Here is a 22399-nt window from a genome sequence, read left to right as displayed (position 1 = left end):
TATATTGGTCGTCCCTGTCCACCCTTTCGGTAAAACAAAACTAAATCATTATATATATGCCTTTTCTGTCACACACACGATGCTAATTATTTTGTTAATCAATATCAAACATTAGACTTAGTAGCATATTTTCATCAAATAATTAAATTGAGATTGGATTAGTGGCATGTATAAGTATAATGTCAACTACATGACTTTTATATTTTTTCGTCTACCTCAAATATATAGTTTCACTTATAACCTATTGCGCACAATTATTATATACTTGAAAATACGCTAATAAGGTAAAATTATCAAGTATAAGCTAGCGTCAGCTTTAAAAGTATCATCAAACCCTTGACAAATTATTTTTGGCAAAATTATAACCTAACTTAATTTTCTTTCCCCAATATAAGTTCTACCAAAATATTTTTAATCTTTCAACGAAATTGACATGTAACTCATCAGTTTGATAACCAATAGGAACCCAGTAGATTTATTCCATTGATTTAATAAATGGAATAGCTTTATTCCACTCTGTTATCTCATAATTCATTGTCCAAAATTTATTGTTTTAATGTAGATTCCATTGTTTTTTAAAACACAGTCTATAATTCATTATTTTAGTTTTGAATTCATTATTTTTTGAAATTCCAATGAAAAAAACAATGGAATTTGAAATTCCATTGAAAAAATAACGGAATTAAGATTTTACTGATAAAACTCATCGACAATTGATCTTGTTAGAAAGAGCTTTGTGCACTGATTTTGAATATGTAATTTTTTTAAAAAATCTAACATGTATTTTAAAAATTAAAACATTTTAAAATTTCGTTTAAGAGACTTGAGCCATCTAGCACTATTGATATTTCAATAACTAAAATGGATCCAATGAACCTTGAATTACCGAGTCAAAATAGGTCAAATTTTTTGCATCATCAAAAGTTGTATTAGCCTGCATATAATCTTTATACATTTGAGAGTATTAAAACATGGAATTAAGATGATATTTGAGATTTGACATTCACATTTGTTGTTTTCCCCCTCTTTTATAATGACAAGACAGCTTAATTTGGCCACCAATTGATGAATTGAATACATATAGTCTCTAATAGTAATGCAAGTACAAGGTAAATCTATATATATCTTATCTTAAAAATGTGAGGAATTAATTAATTCCACTATATTCAATGATCAAATATTGTTCCTTTGTAAAGTTGAGGACATAAAATGTGCAAAGTGGAATGTCATGAACCACAAAATTTAGATAAAATTTCATTGCATGATTGCATGCACAAAGCACTAAATTATCAGAGAACTTTTGGAGCAAAAGATTGATATCCATACATTTGGCACCAAAATTAATTCAATTTGCACTAATTTTTTTTTTTGGATGGTTATTCAAAGATCAAAGTTGTCACTCCAACAGCAAACATGCAAAAAAATAAAATGGACCCATGAAAGGGTCATCTCTCTAGGATTTGATGAATTGATGTTCTCATTTGTCCAATTCCTTTATGGGATTTGATACCTATATATATATATGGCCCTATTAGGGTTTCAACTTCACGGGATTATGAATCATTGTTTTTGTTTTCTTGTTCTAATTGCTATCAATATGACATTGACATGACAAATTTTTTGTACAACAGATAAGCTTCCCTAAGATATTGTAGATATTATAGGGTTTTGGATGATTTTAGTACTGATTGTGTGTATATTCCTTTGAACCAATTTTGTTTACATCCCTTTTAACAAAATTTTGAGGATTGTATGTTGGGATCCGATTGAGTACCTATAACCTATTGGTTTTGTCGAAATTTTGGCCTCATAATTTTTGTCTCCTTACAATTGGGACATGAAAAATATTATTTAGTGGATGCGGGTTATCCTAGTAGGATCAATTATATATCTTATATTTCATCTATCCGTTTTTGACCGACGTTGATCAGTAACACCTTGTGAAAAATTCAATCGCACACTCTCAACTCTCTAAAATATCGTTGGAAGAAATTTTCGTGTTACCAAGAGAAAAACGGCTTTGATGACCAAGATGACGTCGTACATGTTTGACACTTAAGTTCAAATTGTGGTTGTGTGTATGACACATCGTAATTTCATCCGATAGAGAGTAAAAATGATGCAAAATTTACATATAACTAGTAAAGCAGTTACATATGTTGAAGTTGAAGATGGATCGGATAGAGATTAATTGTGAGGACGGAAAAGTTTATTTGCATGATGATACTACAACAATTGCATCAACAAATTCTGGCAAACTAAGCTGAAAATTGGGATCTTCCTTCACATCCAAACCTTGTCTTTCTTTTCTTTTTTCTTTTACTAATTTGCTTCTTTTTTTGCCCCTTTGATATGACAAGTCATACTTTTCTCTTTAACCTAAAAATATATATAATACTTTTCTCTTACCACAGCAAAACTCCCACATCGGTGGTGTGTGTTCCTCTTGAGTAGTATATAAGTTCTCTCTACCACACACTTTTTTGCCTGTGATGCAATACTCACGGGTAGTGTGTGTGTCGTTGTTCTTACATCTACTTAGGTTGTAATCAAAAAAAATATATATATATATAATATATATATATATTTATTCTTAAAATATAGAAGGACAAGAACAACCCTAGATACCCTTGACTTGCCTATCACATAATATATATATATATATATATGTCTTGTCATGAGATACTGACAGTGTCGTTATAACAAAAGAATTATATAATGATTATAAATTTATAACAATAAAGTCAGCAATATTACTTTGCTTGACTGGGTCCTTGAGAATCATAGAAAAATATTATTAGCTACTCAGTAAAACCACAATAAGAAGAACTCCATGGAGTCAACTTTTTTTTTTTTTTTTTTTTAATACGATTCAATTGAGTCAAGTTTTATATGAATAAAACTTCTAAAATGTGAAACACCAAAATGAACTCTTTAAGGGAGATGGATCTTTATATTTTATATTAGTGTACATGTTTCTTCTGCTTCATACACACTTATACATAACTGTATGTATAGAACCCAGTTGCCAAACTTAACCTCATGCCAAGCTGAATCTCAGTCTTACCACCCCTACACCATTGGTGATTAATTTATGTGAAATTATTTAAAAATATGGTATCAAAAGGGAAAAAAAAAAGGAAAAAAAAAAAACTCCATTATTGGGGAACAATGCACATGCATGTTATTACAATAAAAGACAAACTCGAAGAGTGAAATTTGAAGCACATATATATTAATTGAGTTGTGCATTATTTACACTAGCTAGCTATAGTACATGCTCACATATATAGTTAACTGGTGTATCTAAATATGGCCCAACATTTAGTACATATTGAAAAACTCAACATCAAAAATATATATGTCTGTCTATTCATAGACAATAATTCTGGTCTCCCCTAGCTATTTGTGTGCGGTGGCTTTATAGGCCACCGACTAACCCCCCCCCCCTCTCTTAATATCTCTGCTTCTTCTTAAAGCCGTCTTCATGTGCAAGGTTGAGTTGTAATGGCTTTTGGTCTATTATTGAAAGATTTAATACTTTTCTGTGCGCTGTAGATCATATGATCATGTAGATTATTAAGGTATCTTTAGCATAGTTTTATGTAATAATTAATTAGAATTATTAGATTCTAAGCATGTTCACTTCACTTATTGAGGTGGAGAATAGGCATACAGAAAAGTATGGCATGTATGGGTCATTGGGTCGAAACTACACTCACACGTTAATTTTTTTAAATTCACCCCAGAGCCCTTAATAATAATTAGATCAAGTAATTTTCTGATGCATATGAGATAGAGAATTACACGAGTCCATGAAAAATTCACCCTTAACTACTACTTAGGTCAAGTTATTTTCTGATGCGTGTGAAATAGAGAACTATACGAGTTCATGAAAAATTTGTCCACAAAACCCTTAACTACTAAATAGATGAAGTAATTGTCTTATGCGTGTGAAATAGAGAACTACACGAGTCTGAGAAATTCACGCGTGATGGATGTAGATTGCCATTGATATTTTCAAATTTTTTGGGATAAAAACTTTGATAATTATGATATCAAGCAACACAAAAGTCCAAATTAATATCTTATTTTTTATTTCTTTGGCCTTTTGTTATTGATTTTATTCTTGTCAGTCTAGTCTACAGACTGGCTGATATAGGGCATAGGCTTGGACTTATGCTTTGGAAATTATAACTTTCTTTGGTGCCTAAAACAAGTATCATTACTAAGCTTGGCTAAACAACAACCATAATCGCAAGTTGTCTAGGTTATAAATTACATTCTATGCATTTGCAAGTGGTCAAGCCGGTTTGGGAGGGAGCCATTTTTGAGGTCGTGAATTCTTTTCCTACCAAACTCATACATAGAAATACTATGTGTCTATGTGATTGCTTGACTCACATGCACGAGTTCGTAGATTTACCCAGTACACACCTGAATGACAATAATTACTTCTTATATCATAACAAAAAACACTCAAGTCTAAACGTTGTTACCCTTTATCGAGTGCCCTAATTGAACTGCACTATCAAAATGGTCCAAAAACAAAAAAAAATTGGTGGATTGTAATCAGGTTGGATTACAATAACAAACCCTAAAATTGCAATTAGATTGATAATTAGTTTTCCTTAGCATGTTTATCCTAACATTTTTTTATTTGTAGGAAATTAGCTATACTATAAATTCGATATAGGGAAAGTAGCTCCAACTTGTATATAGAAAGAGAATGGGTTAAAATATTATATATGTCCTTAGACTATAACAGTTTTTTCGATTATGTCCTTAAACTATTTTTTTTCTTCATTCTATCCTCAAACTATTGTTTTCCACATGGTTTCTATCCTGAGTCAGCTTTCCGGTGTTGACTCCGGCGAAAATGCTGACGTGGCATCCATGTGATTATAAAATAAAAAAAAAACTAATTTTCGTTTAACACTTGTATAATTAATTAAAAAATAAAATTCAAACCTGCTTCAGTGTAATTTTTTTAATTCGTTTCTCTTTTGATTTTGATTTCAGTTTTCCCTAGATTATTTTGATTTCAGTTTTGATTTTATTTTGGTTCGTTTTCTTTTTTATTTTTTTTAAAATTTATGATGACATGGGGAGTTAAATCAATTAAAAAATAAATCCACATGTCAATCTCGTCGGAGTTCAGATGACACGTCAGCATTTTCGTTGGAGTCAACACCGGAAAGTTGACTGAGGAGAGAAACCATGTGGAAAATAATAGTTTAAGGATAGAATGAAGAAAAAAAATAGTTTAAGGACATAATAGAGAAAAATATGATAGTCTAAGGACATATTTAATATTTTAGCCGAAAGAGAATGCATCACATACCTCTATTAGATTTAGAGGTTGTGGCAGGGTATTGAATAGAAAATGGTCCCCTAAAGAGCAGTTGAAGTTAACAATGGGGTGTCAACTTCATTTAACAGTAATGGGCTGGACGTCATATGGTCAGGACAGTACGTACTTGTGTCCATCTGTTTAGCTGTACTTTTCTGGCATATCAATGGTCCTAATTGGGCTTTCTGGCCCAATATAGCTAGTCCTTCTTGTCAAGCCCAAGCCCAAGCCCAAGCCCATTATTGGTTGTAATGTTAAAAGGTAATATTTAACTTTGTTTTAGCGATAAGAACCCACCCAGGAGTCGACCTCTCGTAAAACTTAGCCCTGTATGTATGGTAAACTTCCGAAGCAAGATCTAGCCCCATAGCATCTAATTCTCATGTATAATCGAACTCAAGACCGATCCCATATCATCTTTATTTAGTATTGATCACTAATTTTGGTTTTTAAATTGTATGGTTGATAAGTTTGAACCAAAAAGCATTATTCTTTTGTGAAAAAAGTGATGGCTCCCTACTTCCTACCCCAAACATGGAATTAGAACAATTCTCGTTGTTTCTTGTTTCTTGATCAAAATTGAACATTCTACCCAAAAGAGACCAATAATTATTTGATATATGAAGAACTAATCCTCTAAAGCAAAAATCTATGGATGATAATTTTTCCCCATCTCTAAAGTATATTTGTACTTGCTCCTTGGGTGTCATTAGTGAATGTTATGATTTGTTTCATTCTTGTTGGGAATTTATTCAAATACAAAAAGCTTGTTAATGTTGATTGTACTTTGCAACTAATTAAATCAAATAATTAATCTTACATTAGTTTGATTAGTTTATTATGGAGAGCATAAGCATATGGTTAATTCAATACAAAAGAAAATAATATAACCTCCCCTAATTTGACAATTCATTTTTCTTGATTTAAAAAATATTTTGGTCTTTTGACAATTAAATTATTTTCACTATTGCGTCAAACCATATGAAAATTATATGGACTCGGGAGATTTTAAGTTATATTCTCACTTGGGAGCGTGACCATACGCTACCCTGTAGGTGAAAAACTTCTATGTACATAGGCTCTACAATTCGAGATTAAAATTTAGACCCATATCATATCATCGGATGTTGAACGGACAAATTTGTATTTGTTGTTAAATTTTTTTTTTATTAAAAAAAGAAAGTGGTAAATCCAAAAGGAAACTATCTTCCACGCTTTTGTTTGGGAGTGTGAATAGCCAAAAACATCTCCGAACTCCAAAACTAAGTACAAATCCCCCCTCCTCCAGTCCTCCTCTTCCTCCAAAGCATTGGGTTCTGTTCCTTCTCTCTCATCGGATCTCTCTCTAGATCGCACCCCCAAATCGAAACTCAAGGAATACGATACGAAACACTTGCTTTCAAATCATCTATCTCGCTCTGTGTTTTATCGGGCATTCCTTGCACTGAAATGGGAATGCCCGTGAAACGATGAGCGTGACAACAACGACGACGACGACAATAACAACCCTAAACGGCGACGAAGAAGAAGAAAACGAGGAGCGGTTCTACGAGTCCCTCGATCGTCTCCTCTCCTCTAACTCTACCTCCTGCTCCACTTCCGACTCGGGCTCGGACTCCGACCCGAACCCGAATTCCCCTACCGGGGATGCCGCCTCCTCGTCTTCTTCGGCGTTTCCTCTCCCTAGATTTCCACGCATTGCCGCCACCAAGTATGACATCTGGATCTCTCAGCCTGCTTCCATTTCCGAGCGCCGCCTGCGTTTGCTCCGGGACATGGGCCTCAGTGGGGACTCGTCGTTGTCTCGGTCTAAACCAGGGCATCAATCGGGGCAGTCGGTGGATTTTTCACGATCGGTGAACTCGGATCGGCTGAGGGATCCGCCGGGTATAGTGCGATCGAAATCCGACGGTTACAATGATAAGTCAGATTTTTCTGTTTCTTCTCCTTCAATTCTTTGTTACGATTCCTCTTCTTTGTCTAATGTTGATTTTGTAAATAATAATTGTGACCGTGAATGTGATAACAACAACGGCAACAATGCTGTTGGAGTTGATGATAGTAATAAAGATGACGGTTATTCGCGGTCGCGGGGAGGTGTTAACAAAAGTAACGAATTTTCTCCTGTTGCCGTTGTTACGAGTGCCTCTTCACCGAATAAACCGCCTAGTGGGAGAAATCTCAGAAGAATGGATGAGAGTCTACTGGATTGCATTAGTTCTAATGGGAATTTAGGATGCAATGAGGGATTCAGAGAGCCTGTTGGGGAATCGGAATGCCATGGAAATGGTGGTGGAGTTGGCAGTGAAGTGTGTACCATAAAAAATCTTGACAATGGGAAGGAGTTTATGGTGAATGAGATCAAAGAGGATGGGACTTGGAACAAGTTGAAGGAAGTGGCGACTGGGAGGCAACTGACAATAGAGGAGTTTGAGATGAGTGTGGGGACTTCACCAATCGTGCAAGAGCTAATGAGGAGGCAGAATGTGGAGGAGGGTCATAGGGAAAGTCTGGATTCCAACGCAAATAATGGTATTGGTAGCATTTCTAAATCGAAAAAGAAGGGCAGTTGGTTTAGGAGTATAAAGAATGTGGCAAGTAGCATTACCAATCATAAGGAGAGGAGAAGTAGTGATGAGAGGGATACCTCATCGGAGAAAGGTGGTAGGAGGTCAAGCTCAGCGACTGATGATAGCCAGGATGGTTCATTCCATGGGCCTGAGAGAGTTAGGGTGCGACAATATGGGAAGTCGTGTAAGGAGTTCACTGCATTGTACAAGAGTCAGGAGATTCAAGCCCATAATGGGTCAATATGGAGCGTTAAGTTCAGTTTAGATGGCAGGTATCTTGCGAGTGCTGGTGAGGATTGTGTGATTCATGTTTGGCAGGTTGTGGAGTCAGAGAGAAAAGGGGAATTGTTATTGGAGAAGGCTGAGGACAGTAATTTGAACAATTTGCTAATGGCCAATGGGTCCCCAGAATCTAGTTCATTGTCACCAACGGTGGACAATCATCCTGAAAAGAAGAGAAGAGGGAGGGCATCTATAAGCCGGAAATCATTGAGCTTGGACTATATTTTTGTTCCTGACACTGTCTTTGCGCTTTCAGATAAACCCGTTTGCTCATTCCGTGGACATCTGGACGATGTTCTTGACCTGTCGTGGTCCAAGTCTCAGGTTAGTCAGTTACTCTGTTCTTTCCGGCGTGCGTTATGCATCTTCATATGAAGAGTGGTTGGATTTGTTGAATTTCAATTCTCATACCAATGCCATGTATCATATTCCTTGTCCAGTGATTGGGAATGTGAAATATTTTTCAGGCTCTTTCTTTTATGCCTTTTATATTTAAGCATTCTAATGTAGCTTAATTTCATTCCATGTCTGAAGTAATGTAAGCTATTAGGGTTTCCTCTGTGTAAATGGTATAAATAATAAAAAGACGTCACAATATGGTTTCTGAATATTCTGGAATCTGGATAGAGGTCACACCCTCCACACCTATTGCTTCTGTAACGGCATATAAAATAACCTTCCCTCGGCTCATTTTTACCGTTTGGTGCTTCCTATGTAATCGTTTACTCTTTTCCTGCTGCTCCTAATACTTGCACGGTGTATATCATGAACATGATGAAGAATTGTCTAGTTAATATGGAAAATAACAATACTCCATTTTTCAGCAGCACTTATGGGTTAGGCCTTTTAGGTATTGAATATGAAGAAGCAATTTTCTACTTAATAGGGCATATTGGAGGACTGGTGTGAGGAGAAGTGAAAGGGGACTTCTATTAAAACTATTTACTTTAAGATTTTCCCCATTGACAACATTTTTAACTCAGGCATGCTGTTCATATGCCATTCTCATTTAAACCTTTGGGAAAACTATTCGACTCGGATATTTGATGAGAATCGAGAGAAATTCGAGATGTGTGGTAAAAGGATCAGAAATTAGTGATTCATACTGCACGGTTTTGATATTTTTCAGAAGCCTTGCTTTAGTTTTACTTTCATGCTTCTTCAAAACTGAATATGTTTGCCTTGTTAAGGAATTAACTCATGGTTACGATATTGAGCTATATGGCTTCCTGTTTTTATTAACTTAGTGGTTCCTTGTTTTCTTCCATAGCACTTACTCTCTTCGTCAATGGATAAAACTGTGCGATTGTGGCATTTGTCTAGCCGGACTTGTTTGAAAATATTTTCACACAGTGATTATGGTAAGTTAACGTTTTTCATATTTTGTTGTGCCATATTTATCTCTTGGCCTCAAATTATGTAGCCTAAAATGTGTGTAAATTGGAAATCCTGTTAATTGAATGTCTTCAGAATTGAGGAACTGACAAAAAACCATAAATTTTCATCTGACTGCATTGATTAAAAATTTAAAAGTTAAGTTCACCAGTCATTGACTGGTTCAATACTGCTACCCCGTTTTTATAGTCCATTACAGTGTTCTATTATTGAATTCTTTGTCAGCAACCTTTTCACCACATCTCTTTTATGACGACCATCACTCTGGTTCTGTTTTCTTTGTTGTGGATTTTCCTTTTGTAAAGTATTGAGATGTTTGTAATTGCTAATGAAACTTGGGTGTTTCTATATGTCTTGACACAGTAACTTGCATCCAGTTTAATCCTGTTGATGATAGATACTTCATTAGTGGATCCCTAGATGCAAAAGTTCGCATTTGGAGCATTCCCGATCACCAAGTTGTTGATTGGAATGATCTTCATGAGATGGTCACTTCAGCTTGCTATACTCCAGATGGCCAGGTTCGGCCTGTATTATTGTGCTAATTGTCTTCATGTAATATGCAAAATTTATATGTAGCTGAATCAATTTCTGTTGATTACTGAAGGGTGCTCTTGTTGGATCATACAAGGGAAGCTGTAGATTGTATAATACTTCTGGTACAATTTGATGATAGTCTCTCTTTTCTTTCTCCCTCCCGATTGTTGAAGTTAATGTTCTGCTGAGTGGGAAAATTCCTTTTGTGTGTTTGCATATCCTCTTCAGAAAATAAGTTGCAGCAAAAATGTCAAATAAATCTACCGATCAAGAAGAAGAAATCTCATCAGAAGAAAATCACAGGTTTCCAGGTAATTTGCCTAACCAGCCATATGGTTTCTTTTAGGTTGCTATTTTGCTTGATTGCTTTCAGCTTCTTATATGTTACACTAAACAGTTTGCACCAGGAAGTACATCAGAAGTGTTTATAACATCTGCAGATTCACGAATACGGGTGGTTGATGGTGTTGATTTGGTCCATAAGTTCAAGGGTAAGGATACTATGAGTATTTTCGTGCATGTGTTATATTGTGATTCACAGCCATGTACTAAGTGTGGCTACATTCTTCACATTGTTAAAGGGAAACTGGAAATCTAGTTTTAAGTGGTAACATCAGCAACAATTTACACTGCATTTCTCAATCTCTTTTTGTAATCTTCAGTTATTCTTCAATGCATGCATCAGTGCTTAAATAGGTTGATCTTGTTTTTTCTGGTGATTGACTTATGAAAAATGCAAATGTAGTAGGACGTGTTTATTTTGGTGAATTTATGCGTTATTCTTTGAGGGAGGGGGAATCGAGCCTTGTTCCTCATGCAGGTTAGAAGGAGCAGGGCCACCAGTAGGACAACTCAAGCTCCTTTAGTAGGAAGCCTTGTAAATTTATAACTACTCCTTATCAAAGGTCAAGTTAACCATTGAAATGGTTTCTCCTTAAGGGGAGCTGTTGAGTTGCAAGGATAACATGACTTTAAAAGCAAAAATGATCATTACATTATTTTATTTTAAATAAATTTAATTGAGTTGCCTCCTCACTTAGAATCAGGGTTACTGCAGTTCATTACCCTTTGGGCAGGCATATTTGATTGTCCAATCTGAATGGCTATACCCTTATGTGCGGCATTAGGTGAGGTGAGGTGAATTAAGTTGTGGCATTACGAGGATATGTAAAGTAATCTTGCTCTGTAGTCTGTATTCTAGTTCTAAATGTTCAGCTGCCAATGCAGAAAATGAATTATGTTTTTATTTTCTCAGCAATCTCTCTGTCTCCTTCCCTCCCACCTCTCTTCATTAAGAAGGAATTGATAGAATACTTTTAAGATCAAGTAATACCTAGTGATTTATTTAAATCACGGGATACCTTGATAGTTTAGCATAAATCAGTGCAACTTTCAATGTTACAGTTGAAGTAAATCATGGGGCATACCATTCTCTTTTATGATTGAATATTGTCTACTCTTACACAATATCTTAGTATTAATATCAATTAATGGTCTTTTGCCATTTTGACGCTTGAGTTCACTTTGGTTCTTTGACAGGGTTTCGCAACACCAACAGCCAAATCTCGGCTTCCCTGACAGCTAATGGAAAATATGTTGTCTCTGCCAGTGAGGATTCTAATGTCTATGTGTGGAAACATGAAGCCGATTCCCGACCTAACAGAAGCAAAGGTGTCACAGTCACACGTTCATACGAGCATTTCCATTGTCAAGATGTATCAGTTGCCACCCCATGGCCTGGGATAGGTGACTCATGGGGATTACATGGCATTTATTCTGCAGATCATTGTGTGCTTGAAAACAACCTTGACGAGGTTTCTACAGCCAACCATCCTCCTACACCTGCTGATGATTTTAGTGCCACTGAGGGTTCTCGGTCAACTTCTGGGTGCACCAACAGCCCACTTCATGGAATAATATCCAGCGCAACCAATGGTTACTTCTTTGATAGAATCTCGGCAACATGGCCAGAGGAAAAGCTCCTTCTGGCTGCTAAGAACCGTAGCCCTTGTCATGTCAGGCATGATATCTCCAATGGGGTAAATCAAAACATGCCAGCTTGGGGTATGGTAATTGTAACTGCCGGTCTTCGAGGGGAACTCAGAACTTTTCAAAATTTTGGATTGCCAATTCAATTATAAGCAGCCACAAATCCCCAGAAGCCTCCAGCATTGAAGAATTGTGTTTAGCAATACTGGCTGTTGCAGGTACATTGCCATTGCCACTGCCACCTTGGTTAAACGTGTACAGAGATAGCCAGTGAGATTTGTAATATTAGTTTCATTATTTTTTTTTTCTTGACATTTTTTGTTCGTGCTTAGTTGGAATGCCTAATCCGATCAAGCATCCAGGAAAAATATAGATTTGTCAAGAAAAAGAACTACACGGTGAATTTAGAAACCAATTGATCGGGCATTGTAGAGTTATGAACATGGGAGAAGCTTATTGAATCAAAGTGAAATTCTTTTTTTACCATTCATTTTTGTAAACCTTTTCATCAGGTATTTGATCTTTTCAGCTAATCTGCTTGTTTTACTATTTGATTGAAGCTGTATTTTATTATCTGTTTTTGGTTTGAAATCATCAAGACATTGAGTTAGTAGGAATCTAGAGCCGTTGATTGAGCAGACTCTGTAGAAAAAGTGATTGGTAAGATTTTTACTTTTTTATAGTTATGTGAAACTCATATAGCTGTCCACCGAACAACGTACTAATAAACTCCAGGTCACACGGACCAGGTTGTGGTTGCTACCATGCCTGAAGTTTCTGAAAGCATCAAGTACAGAGTGAGTCCAGCACTTGCACAGCTGCACTGGCTAAACCAGTGCATTTACAAGTGACAAACTCAGTTTAGCTGAATCTGGCATAGCAGGAGCAGGGATTCAACCTCAAATGAGATGGGTGGGCTGTTAAACAACTCAACCGAACCCAGTAATGGATTTCCTTGGACTTTCTGTTGGGCCTGAAGCAACCCCACATCAACATGCAACCCATAATGGCAGTCATCCAAACTGGAGGAGGCTCCATACCCTCATAGCCTCATTGGCTCTAGAGTTATCCTTCAAGGGTTCAACCAATCATCATCCAAAGCCAAAAAGCCTGCCAAAGTCCCTTGCAATCCCTTTCAACTTCATACAGGAGCCCATAAAAGGAAAGGAAGTTTTTTATAATCAGACCAAAATACCCCTACCCATATCACTAAAATACATAAAAATATCAAAGGAAATCCAAAACTCAAATCCTCATTGGTTGCTTGGAGATGAGATGGCAGAGAAACATCTTCTGCTAAAAGAATCTTAATATCTTATCCTTCCTCCCCCACATATCCCATAACATTTGTCTTGTCATGCATGTATTGGCCATCTCTTACCTATATATACACAACAAATATCTCTTTCACACACTCCTTTTAGAACTGTCGATTCATAAGATATAATCCAATTGGTTTTGTGGGTTTTACTCTGCAAGTGAAAAATGGCTCTCCAAGCTGCTTCAATTGTTGCTTCTTCCTTCTCCATCCCCAAAGAGGTTTGTTCATTGATTTGAAATTGAAGCTTTGGTTTCTTCTTCTGCTTAATGATCATAGAGGCCTGTGGGACTAATATCAGAAATTTTTGTTATTGCAGGGCAAGAGTTGTGCATCTTTTAAGGATTCAAGTCTCTTTGGGGTTTCACTATCAGATCATGTCAAAGCTGACTTTAGCTCTTCTGCATTGAGGTGCAAGGTAATTTTAAGGATTCAAGTAGTTAATTTGTCCAGTAAATAAGCACTATATCTGTAGTGGCAGTAGCTCTGGAAAATTGTGACTTTACTCAAAATCAAGATTTATCTGATTGTGTAGTTGTCATGACTTATAAAATGTCCCACATCGCTTGGATCACACAAGTGATGTGGGTTTATTAGAAAACTCATGTCCCTATCACGATATGATGCCTTTTTCTTGGGCCTAAATACCGTTAAAGTGAGATCGCTCAAAAAGAACAAAGCCATGTGAACCCGATGTATCTATGGGAACCGGTAAACCCAAAACGGACAATATGTGAGTTGGATTGGGATTTTCAACAATAGTTGTGTGGATTTAGAATGGACATGTTTAGGCAGGAATTTAACCAAAACCCTCACTACATTGATGTAGATCTTCAAATATTTTGCTGAGACATAATTGGTAACTAAACAACAGTAACTAAAATAATGATAATAATGGTGACTTCACATTTTATGCAGAGAGAATTTAGCAGAAGAAATGGTGTTGTTAGAGCCCAAACAGTGGCAACAACAACTCCAGCAGTCAACAGGAGTGCACCTGAAGGGAAGAAAACCCTAAGAAAGGGCAGTGTTGTAATCACTGGTGCCTCTTCTGGTTTAGGTCTAGCCACAGCAAAGGCTCTTGCTGAAACTGGAAAATGGCATGTGATCATGGCCTGCAGGGACTTCTTGAAGGCTGAGAGAGCCGCCAAGTCTGTTGGCATGCCAAAGGAAAACTACACCATTATGCATCTGGATCTTGCATCCCTTGACAGCGTTCGCCAATTCGTAGACAGCTTCAGGCAATCGGGGAGGCCACTTGATGCTTTGGTGTGCAATGCTGCTGTTTACCAGCCAACTGCCAAGGAACCTGCATTTACTGCTGAAGGATTTGAACTTAGTGTTGGAACTAACCATCTTGGTCACTTCCTCCTATCGCGGTTGCTGCTCGAGGACTTAAACAAATCTGACTATCCATCAAGGCGTCTCATCATTGTCGGCTCTATTACAGGTACTTAAGATATATAGAAGCATAGCTGCATTGCCTGCCAATTTTTAAGATATGTTTGACTCATTGATGTGTCTCACTGGTATAGTTGTAATCTATAGGACACAGATTCAAGTAAGCCTCTCCACATATTATGTGGGAGTAAGGTCTGCGTACATCCTGTCTTTCCCCCTATCCCGTTCACTGCGAGAACCTTGTGCACGGCCGTTGTTTACCTTTTACCTATGTGTGACTGATCAATGTAGCCTATTGAATTACAGGGAACACAAACACTTTGGCTGGGAATGTACCTCCAAAGGCAAATCTTGGGGACATGAGGGGGCTTGCAGGAGGCTTGACTGGGCTAAACAGCTCTGCTATGATTGATGGTGGAAATTTTGATGGTGCCAAGGCCTACAAGGACAGTAAAGTCTGCAACATGCTCACAATGCAAGAGTTCCACAGGAGGTTCCATGAGGAAACTGGTATCACATTTGCCTCTCTTTATCCGGGCTGCATTGCCACAACAGGCTTGTTCCGGGAGCACATACCCTTGTTCAGGCTACTTTTCCCTCCATTCCAGAAATACATCACCAAGGGCTATGTCTCCGAAGAGGAATCCGGGAAAAGACTTGCGCAGGTAAAAACCAATAATGAGAATGGAAATTGAACTTTAGTTCTGCTTTCTGTGTTAGTCATTGACATGAATTATTTTGTAATGTTTATAGGTTGTGAGTGATCCTAGCTTGACAAAATCTGGAGTTTACTGGAGCTGGAACAAGGACTCTGCTTCATTTGAGAACCAGATGTCTCAAGAAGCTAGTGATCCGGAGAAGGCTCGTAAAGTATGGGAGATCAGCGAAAAACTTGTCGGGTTGGCCTGATTTCCAAACCTCAAACACTGCATCTTTGCTGAGGGCAGAGATTGGTATCGGCTGAAAAATCTGAGTCCATTTGTGAGCGTGTGGAGTTTGGAATAGAAATGCTGTGCTTGTTCTTGTAAAACAATTTTCTGTAGGGTGGATGAGTTCTGAAAGTTTCAATTGACAATAAGATTACTCACTCAACCTTCTCTGTGTACATAGTACTTGATCATGAGAAAAAGAATGAAACATTCACCAAGGGGGGAAAAGAGAGTAGCCAGAGTCTCTAGAGGCAGAAAGAATCACAAGATCTAACAATCTCAGAGCAAACTTTAAGATCCCATTCATTCTTATTAACCTGGTAAAGCCTTGAACAACAAACAAGCAGACGCAGTCCCAAGAGCCCCAGAAAAAAGAATATGATCTCCCACAACTTTTCTACTCAATAACCCATGTCTCCCGCATCACCCAAAACAAAAAAGACACAAGTTTTACTGTGAAATTTCCAAAATAACATTAAAGAATCTTAAATTACATCACAATCTCCATAAACCCAATTCTCAGAACTCACTGCACTTAAATTTCGAGTCCAGTGGGTATCACTAAAGTATAGGAATCGACTGCCAAATCGATTGATTGGTCTACTTTGGCTTTGGTGCATTCCATATAACAGGATTATATGATCTTGGAATGTGGGTGTCCGTTCCTTATGGACTAACCAAAAAGGTCCAATCTGTAAATCCAGCATGGAGTGTGGAAGGTTTTGATCCTTTTACGCCACAAGAAATAGCCTCTCATCATATTGCAGCAGGGACATTGGACATATTAGCAGGACTATTTCATCTTAGTATCCGTCCCCCTCAACGTCTATACAAAGGATTGCGTATGAGAAAGATTGAAACCATCCTTTTTAGTAGTATTGTTGTCTTTTTTGCAGCTTTTGTTCTTGTTGGAACTATTTGGTATGGTTTAGCAACTACTCGGATTGAATTATTTGGTTGGTCAAGTTATTTTTTTGAAAAAAATTATAAAAAATCTAATGATAACCGATCCAATAGTCAGTTATTTTCATGTCAAAAAATCCAATATAACGGTGGTTTCCGTCTTTCAGGTACAAATTTTGGCATTTCATTTGGGAATCAAATTCTTCCGCCCCTCCTCAATGGACGCTTAATGGGCCTAACTAAAGTTACTCAAAGTCCAGCAAAGTGATAATCCAGAGCCCAGTTCTTAAATTGTGGGGCTCATGAGCTTATTAATGGGCCGTATCTCTCTCTTTGTCGCCAGGGTTTGCCCTTTTCCATCACTGAAGACACTTGTTAGGTTACGTCTCATGGTTTAACTAGGGTTTTGCAGCTTTCATATTCATTTGTCGACAAAACCAGAACGAGAAGGAGAAGAAGAAACTGAGCTTCACCGAGTAACTCCCAATACTTATTTTCCTTTCACATCCATTATTGATATATGAGCTTGGTATCTTGATTTTATTTGGGGAGCAATCTGTCTTCTGTGTATGTTCTTGTTTGTTTCATTGAATTCTATAAAGCTTTCGATTTTCTTTGCCTGATAGATATAATAACAAATGGGTAAGAAGCGAAAACACAGCGAGACGGTGGTTCCGGCACCAAAGGAAGACACTGCCCCTGAAAGACCCAAGCGGACGATTATGGGATGGAAAGACAAGACCCAAGTGAAGGAACAGACTGATTCTGCTGTTTTTAGAAACAAAGAGAAAATCCTTGTTACTTGTTCACGCCGCATCAGTTACAGGTGGGCATTATTTGGTGGTTCTCATGTTTAGGTGAAATTGGGATATTTTGGTGACTGAGTGGCTGATTAATTTGTCAGGTATCGGCATTTGATGTTGAATGTTGTTTCTCTCTTGCCACATTGCAAGAAGGATAACAAGGTTGAGTCAAAGAGCAGTAAAGGGGCAACGCTGAATGAGCTTGTTGAGCTAAAAAGCTGTTCTTCTTGCCTATTTTTTGAGGTAGACTCTGATTTATTTTCGCAAGCATGTTTTATTAGTCACTGTTTTTTGGGTTTGTTCTGTTTGCGTGCATTTTACAAATAAACATACAAACACATGTATATGTTGGTTAATTTCAACGGCAGTAGCTAGTAATGGAGCCTCAAGTGAAGAGCAAAAAGCCATTAGCTTGTCTCTTCTCATACCGCTCCAGACATTAATTGTCTTGTTTCTACATAATTGGATTGTTTTGTTCCATTTATTGTATACTACATGAGGCATACAAATAAAGCTAAAGTAAAGGCTCATTGCTTCATGAATTTTGAGTGTCTAGTAAGAAAATGTTGCGATTTGGGTTCAGAAAAATAGAATACAGTTCTGAGATTTCTTTACTTAGATTTCTATGCGATAAATTATGGTTCTTCCTTGTCAATTTCAGTGCAGGAAACGGAGTGATTTGTATCTGTGGATGGCCAAGTCCCCCAGTGGTCCCTCTGTGAAATTCTTAGTTAATGCTGGTAATATTCATCTCTGCTTTCTTGTAATATGTTGTGAAGATAAGTTTTCTGAAAAGGAATAGCTTCTATTGTGTTTTAGTTGCCTCTGTTATCTCTGATCTAATTTGGTTAACAACTTCCCTATAATTTTGTATGCCATATCTTGTCTTCATTTTCAGTGCATACAATGGAGGAACTGAAGCTCAGTGGAAATCATCTAAAAGGGTCACGACCTCTCTTGACTTTCTCTGCAAATTTTGACAATGATGCCCATTGGAAACTCATCAAGGAGATAATCATTCAGGTGTCTGAAAATTGTTTCCTTATATTCACTTTTTTTCTTCAATATGAGCAGGATTGTTCTTTCTTAATGAAGTTAGCTCGTACGACGAATGGTTCCCTACCACTTTTAAACTGTTTGAACCATAATAGTTGATATCATATTGGCATATCCATGAAATGTTATGAGGGAGGCGATAAATTCACTCCTTCAATCGGGATTTTACTCTTGTTGTAGTTCTGGATAGATTGAAAAACCAAATTCATATATATATTTCTGTTTACAGTAAGTTAAATATTCCAATGTTTGTTCCATTCCATCCCTTTCTCTGGTGATGCTCTTATTCTGCTATGTCAATCTTCTTGTTTAGGGGGGTTATGCCAGATACTGGTATATCTTCAGAGGTCAGACAATTCTTCAAGCAAAAAGAATTCTTATTTGGACTCAAATGATGATTTTGTGGAGTACTTGGGTGAATAATAATTACACATCTGAGGCATAGGAACTTGGTTGACTTGACTTTTTTGGCTAGGGGAAGGGAGGGGGTGGGGGAATGGATATGTTGTGCTCCTTGCCTGAGTGCAAATTTTTTTTTTTATTTTCCCCCAATTTTTATTGACTTTCTAATGTGCGAATCTGGATGGGTAATTTTACATCGAATATCTTTGATTGTCTGATTTTTGGTTGTGGGTAATTCCACTTTATCTGCATATAAATCTTGATTTATTGACTTTTCTTTTTTCATTTTCTTCTTATTAGATTTTCGGAACTCCAAAGGAGCATAGGAAATCAAAGCCTTATCATGATCATGTCTTTGCTTTCTCCATTCTTGATGACCATATTTGGTTCCGAAATTATCAGGTTAGTGGGAGTTCAAACTTTATGTGGAGTTTCTACTCAGTCTTCTGTCATGTTTATAATTAACTATAGGAGAGTTGGAGTTTTTCAATCTAAAAAGTTGGTATCACACTGCGCATAGTAGATCAATTGTGACTGATATTGATGCACATATTTTACCTTAAAACCATTGATAAGTGGCTATATCCCTCTTTAAGTTATTTGAACAAGGGATTTCGAATTTTAGGTCGTAGGTTTTGTATTGGGGAACTATGTTGAAACTGACGTCAAGAAATGACAATTGGCTTTTAACTAAGTTGAAACTTTATATTGTTTTTATGTAAGCAATCATGCTGTGCTGTTGTAAAAATCATGGCAGTGCCATACTTCCTGAACTTAGTTTTGCTAAAAAAAGGTTATGTTTCTCATTTAATAAATGAAGCTTGTTACATATTATACGTAACATGTTGTTTCTTATTGGTGTTTATTTTCTTGATCTGTATCTCAGATAGATGTTCCTCATAACGAATCTGATAAACTTGCTCGAGGAGGCCTTGATAAAATGACTCTTGTTGAGGTTTGTATTAATGTACTGTTACATTAACGTGTGGCATCTATCAAGGTGCTTGTGATCATGGTTTGATTCTTTTACTTATTGTTTGCAGGTCGGTCCAAGATTTTGCCTTAATCCCATAAAAATATTTGGTGGCAGCTTTGGTGGTCCAACACTTTATGAGAATCCGTTTTATGTATCCCCAAACCAGGTTAGTGTAATTTCAACTACGTATCTTGAATTGGGGTCCATATTGGATTATAATAATTCCTAGGCCATTAATATGTTTTTTGGCTTAGCAGTATTCACCCCAGCTATAAACTTATTTACACAACTGGCCTGAGTCGCCTGACTGTTAGTTCTTAGTAGCACGCTGCTGTGATGGGCAACAGATGATAAGTTATTGTGGCTTGAGCTGGACATAATTCTTATAGGAAGGTTTGACAAGCACTTTGACTGTTGTTATACATTGGTGATGGGGGGTGCAAGTCAAAGGCTGCTAGTTCTATCCTTTCTTTTCCAGCCCAAATGAATCCCATCAAGGGATTGCATAAATTTTGGTCTCTAATCTCTATTTGTTTTTTTGGGGATGTGGCCTGCGAGGTTTTCTAGGAACAGTCTCTTACTCTTTACATAGAGCTGGCTTGGCTATAAAAAATATGATGCTGTTTTTCTTCTTACCCCTCTTCCCCCAACCATTTTTTTCTTGTTTGCCCCTTCTTGGGAGTTTGTACCTCTTCAACCTTTAAATCACGCAACACGTTGGTTTTGTTTTGATTCCTCAGATTAGAGCATTGGAGAAGAAGCAGAAGGCTGGTAAGTATGCAAAGAAAGTCAAGGCAAAAACTAGGAGGAAGATGCATGAGCTTGAAAATCCACTGGAGCCAGATGAGTTTGCTGATATGTGGAAAGAGTGATACATATCTGACCTTTTATTCTGGTGAAAGAAAAAGGGCATAAATTTTACTTATATAATACTGTGTCCGTGTGAAATTGTGGTAATTGATATTTTATCTTGCATTTCCCAACTCTTTGATTTTGTCTTGCAATGAATAATCAATCAATTTTTTTTTGTTGAGTGAATTCATGTTTTGGTTAGCTAATGAATGATTGTAACATTTCTTGAGAAGCAAATTAAAGTTTCATCATCGTGTGGCGAACATAGATCTTGTTCCTAAATGAAATCTCTATTCATTGTCTGATCAAAATTGTCTTTCCATTCTGATTCCTTGGTTTCCTTGAGACACTCACTGAAAGAAGATATGAAAACTCTAGCTTTCTATGCTTCCGGTATATGTCACTCACAAGGTGATTATTCACTTGCTAATAGACAATTTTATGCTGGTGTCTGATACAACATAGCATTTTTTTTTTTTGTACTGGGAACAACATTGCATTGATACTTTATCAGTAACCAATGTCAGTAAAACATAGCAATGGTTACTGATAAAGTATGTTTAGAACTGTAGTTTCTGGTCATCTCCAGATCAAAAGTTGTAGTGGTGCTTCTCTTAATGTTTAGCAGAAGACAAATGAAACCTGGACTGCTATGTTGCAAGGGACTGATATGCAGAATGTAGATGAAGTGAACACACACACCCCCCACATCCATGTGAGATTACAGTTGATGTTTGTGCAAATTAAGTCTTACATGTTTCACTCTTACCTATGGGGGAGGTGGGTGTGCACAAGCCTTGTGAAATATCGCCAACATCTTTTCAAAAACTAGACAAATCTGTCAAACATCTGTAACATTATGTTTTTATGACAAAAATAGATGAGATGCAGGAGAGATGTATTTATAGGATTTTTGTTGCCAGTGTGCTTGTCTGGTTCCTAGTGTGAGTAGATAAGGATTTGATAATTTTCTCGTACTTAAAGGTGGTGGGCTTATCCAAAAACTGACAATATTTTTTGACAGAGGTCAACATGGGCCGCCACGGTCCACATATTTTACCGGGGTATTATGATTTCTGTGGATAGAGCAGCTTCTCGGTTAGGTGAAAGAAAACGACGTGCCCTTCAAAGCTTCTGTTTTATTCACAGAGATCTTATCCTTCTGTGTGTCTTAGCAGAGAATCACTTGGTGATAATATAGTTAGTGAATCTTTCTTTGGGGTCAAATAATATGAACTGAAGAGATTCTGACTTCGTTTTCATTGGAGAAACATCCTTGTGGTCACGCTTATGTTTTATTCACAGAGACACTATCCATCTGTGTGTCCTCTTGAGTTCAATCCTCGAGGTTCGAGAAAAAACTTACTAATAACTTGGTCGATGTGTGACAAGAGATTAGTTAAGGCAAAACCTCTCACGTTGAACTTTAATAATCATAATAATAAAAGAAGTTGGCAATCAATATTGTTAAGCTAATTTTTCTTAGTTGCCCATCTCATTATTGATAACCAATTAGAGCATGTCATAAATCATTTTTTTTGGTGAACAATATAGTTGCACACAATTAATGAGAAAAATCAATGCTTCTAAAATTTGTAAATCATGACTTCATCTCCATTAGGAATTCATCGAT

At 36.9% G+C, this 22399-nt stretch overlaps 3 protein-coding genes across 4 annotated transcripts; all 3 read left to right on the top strand.

Annotated features, from left to right (window-relative positions):
- Positions 1-6587: 6587 nt before the first annotated feature.
- Positions 6588-12612, top strand: LOC119989053 (WD repeat-containing protein 44-like). The gene is made up of 7 exons (XM_038834351.1): positions 6588-8529; positions 9476-9566; positions 9964-10121; positions 10208-10259; positions 10366-10448; positions 10535-10628; positions 11677-12612. The coding sequence occupies exons 1-7, from the start codon at positions 6823-6825 to the stop codon at positions 12276-12278; spliced, it is 2787 nt and encodes a 928-aa protein (XP_038690279.1). The 5' UTR covers positions 6588-6822; the 3' UTR covers positions 12279-12612.
- Positions 12613-13497: 885 nt separating this feature from the next.
- On the top strand, positions 13498-15950 carry LOC119988413 (protochlorophyllide reductase, chloroplastic). Its single transcript, XM_038833443.1, has 5 exons — positions 13498-13665; positions 13764-13862; positions 14363-14894; positions 15152-15510; positions 15599-15950. Exons 1-5 carry the CDS (start codon positions 13612-13614, stop codon positions 15752-15754), a joined length of 1200 nt encoding a protein of 399 aa, XP_038689371.1. The 5' UTR covers positions 13498-13611; the 3' UTR covers positions 15755-15950.
- Positions 15951-16994: 1044 nt separating this feature from the next.
- LOC119988475 (ribosome biogenesis protein BRX1 homolog 1) lies at positions 16995-21003 on the top strand. Of its 2 annotated transcripts, none has more exons than XM_038833524.1 (9): positions 16995-17153; positions 17304-17503; positions 17582-17723; positions 18142-18220; positions 18379-18503; positions 19239-19340; positions 19825-19893; positions 19982-20080; positions 20655-21003. In XM_038833524.1, the coding sequence occupies exons 2-9, from the start codon at positions 17316-17318 to the stop codon at positions 20784-20786; spliced, it is 936 nt and encodes a 311-aa protein (XP_038689452.1). In that variant the 5' UTR covers positions 16995-17153; positions 17304-17315; the 3' UTR covers positions 20787-21003. The 2 variants fall into 2 exon arrangements, with proteins under 2 accessions (XP_038689452.1, XP_038689453.1); XM_038833525.1 differs by having other exon boundaries at positions 17067-17206.
- Positions 21004-22399: the final 1396 nt, after the last annotated feature.

The sequence above is a fragment of the Tripterygium wilfordii genome, chromosome 21 (assembly GCF_013401445.1).
Source record: "Tripterygium wilfordii isolate XIE 37 chromosome 21, ASM1340144v1, whole genome shotgun sequence".
Classification (NCBI taxonomy): Eukaryota; Viridiplantae; Streptophyta; class Magnoliopsida; order Celastrales; family Celastraceae; genus Tripterygium; species Tripterygium wilfordii.
The sequence above is the reverse complement of the archived record's forward strand: the minus strand, read 5'-3'. Positions and strand labels throughout refer to the sequence as shown.

What these genes read in the sequence shown, in the direction of transcription:
- LOC119988475 (XM_038833524.1), top strand. Translation starts at nt 17,316, where the DNA reads ATGGGTAAGAAGCGAAAACACAGCGAGACGGTGGTTCCGGCACCAAAG. An exon ending in GAAATTCTTAGTTAATGCTG is followed by an intron (nt 18,221 to 18,378) that starts GTAATATTCATC and finishes CTTCATTTTCAG; the next exon opens with TGCATACAATGGAGGAACTG. An exon ending in TCAAGGAGATAATCATTCAG is followed by an intron (nt 18,504 to 19,238) that starts GTGTCTGAAAAT and finishes TCTTCTTATTAG; the next exon opens with ATTTTCGGAACTCCAAAGGA.
- LOC119989053 (XM_038834351.1), top strand. Translation starts at nt 6,823, where the DNA reads ATGAGCGTGACAACAACGACGACGACGACAATAACAACCCTAAACGGC. An exon ending in TGTCGTGGTCCAAGTCTCAG is followed by an intron (nt 8,530 to 9,475) that starts GTTAGTCAGTTA and finishes TTTCTTCCATAG; the next exon opens with CACTTACTCTCTTCGTCAAT. An exon ending in AGAAAATCACAGGTTTCCAG is followed by an intron (nt 10,449 to 10,534) that starts GTAATTTGCCTA and finishes TACACTAAACAG; the next exon opens with TTTGCACCAGGAAGTACATC.
- LOC119988413 (XM_038833443.1), top strand. Translation starts at nt 13,612, where the DNA reads ATGGCTCTCCAAGCTGCTTCAATTGTTGCTTCTTCCTTCTCCATCCCC. An exon ending in CTTCTGCATTGAGGTGCAAG is followed by an intron (nt 13,863 to 14,362) that starts GTAATTTTAAGG and finishes CATTTTATGCAG; the next exon opens with AGAGAATTTAGCAGAAGAAA. An exon ending in CATTGTCGGCTCTATTACAG is followed by an intron (nt 14,895 to 15,151) that starts GTACTTAAGATA and finishes ATTGAATTACAG; the next exon opens with GGAACACAAACACTTTGGCT.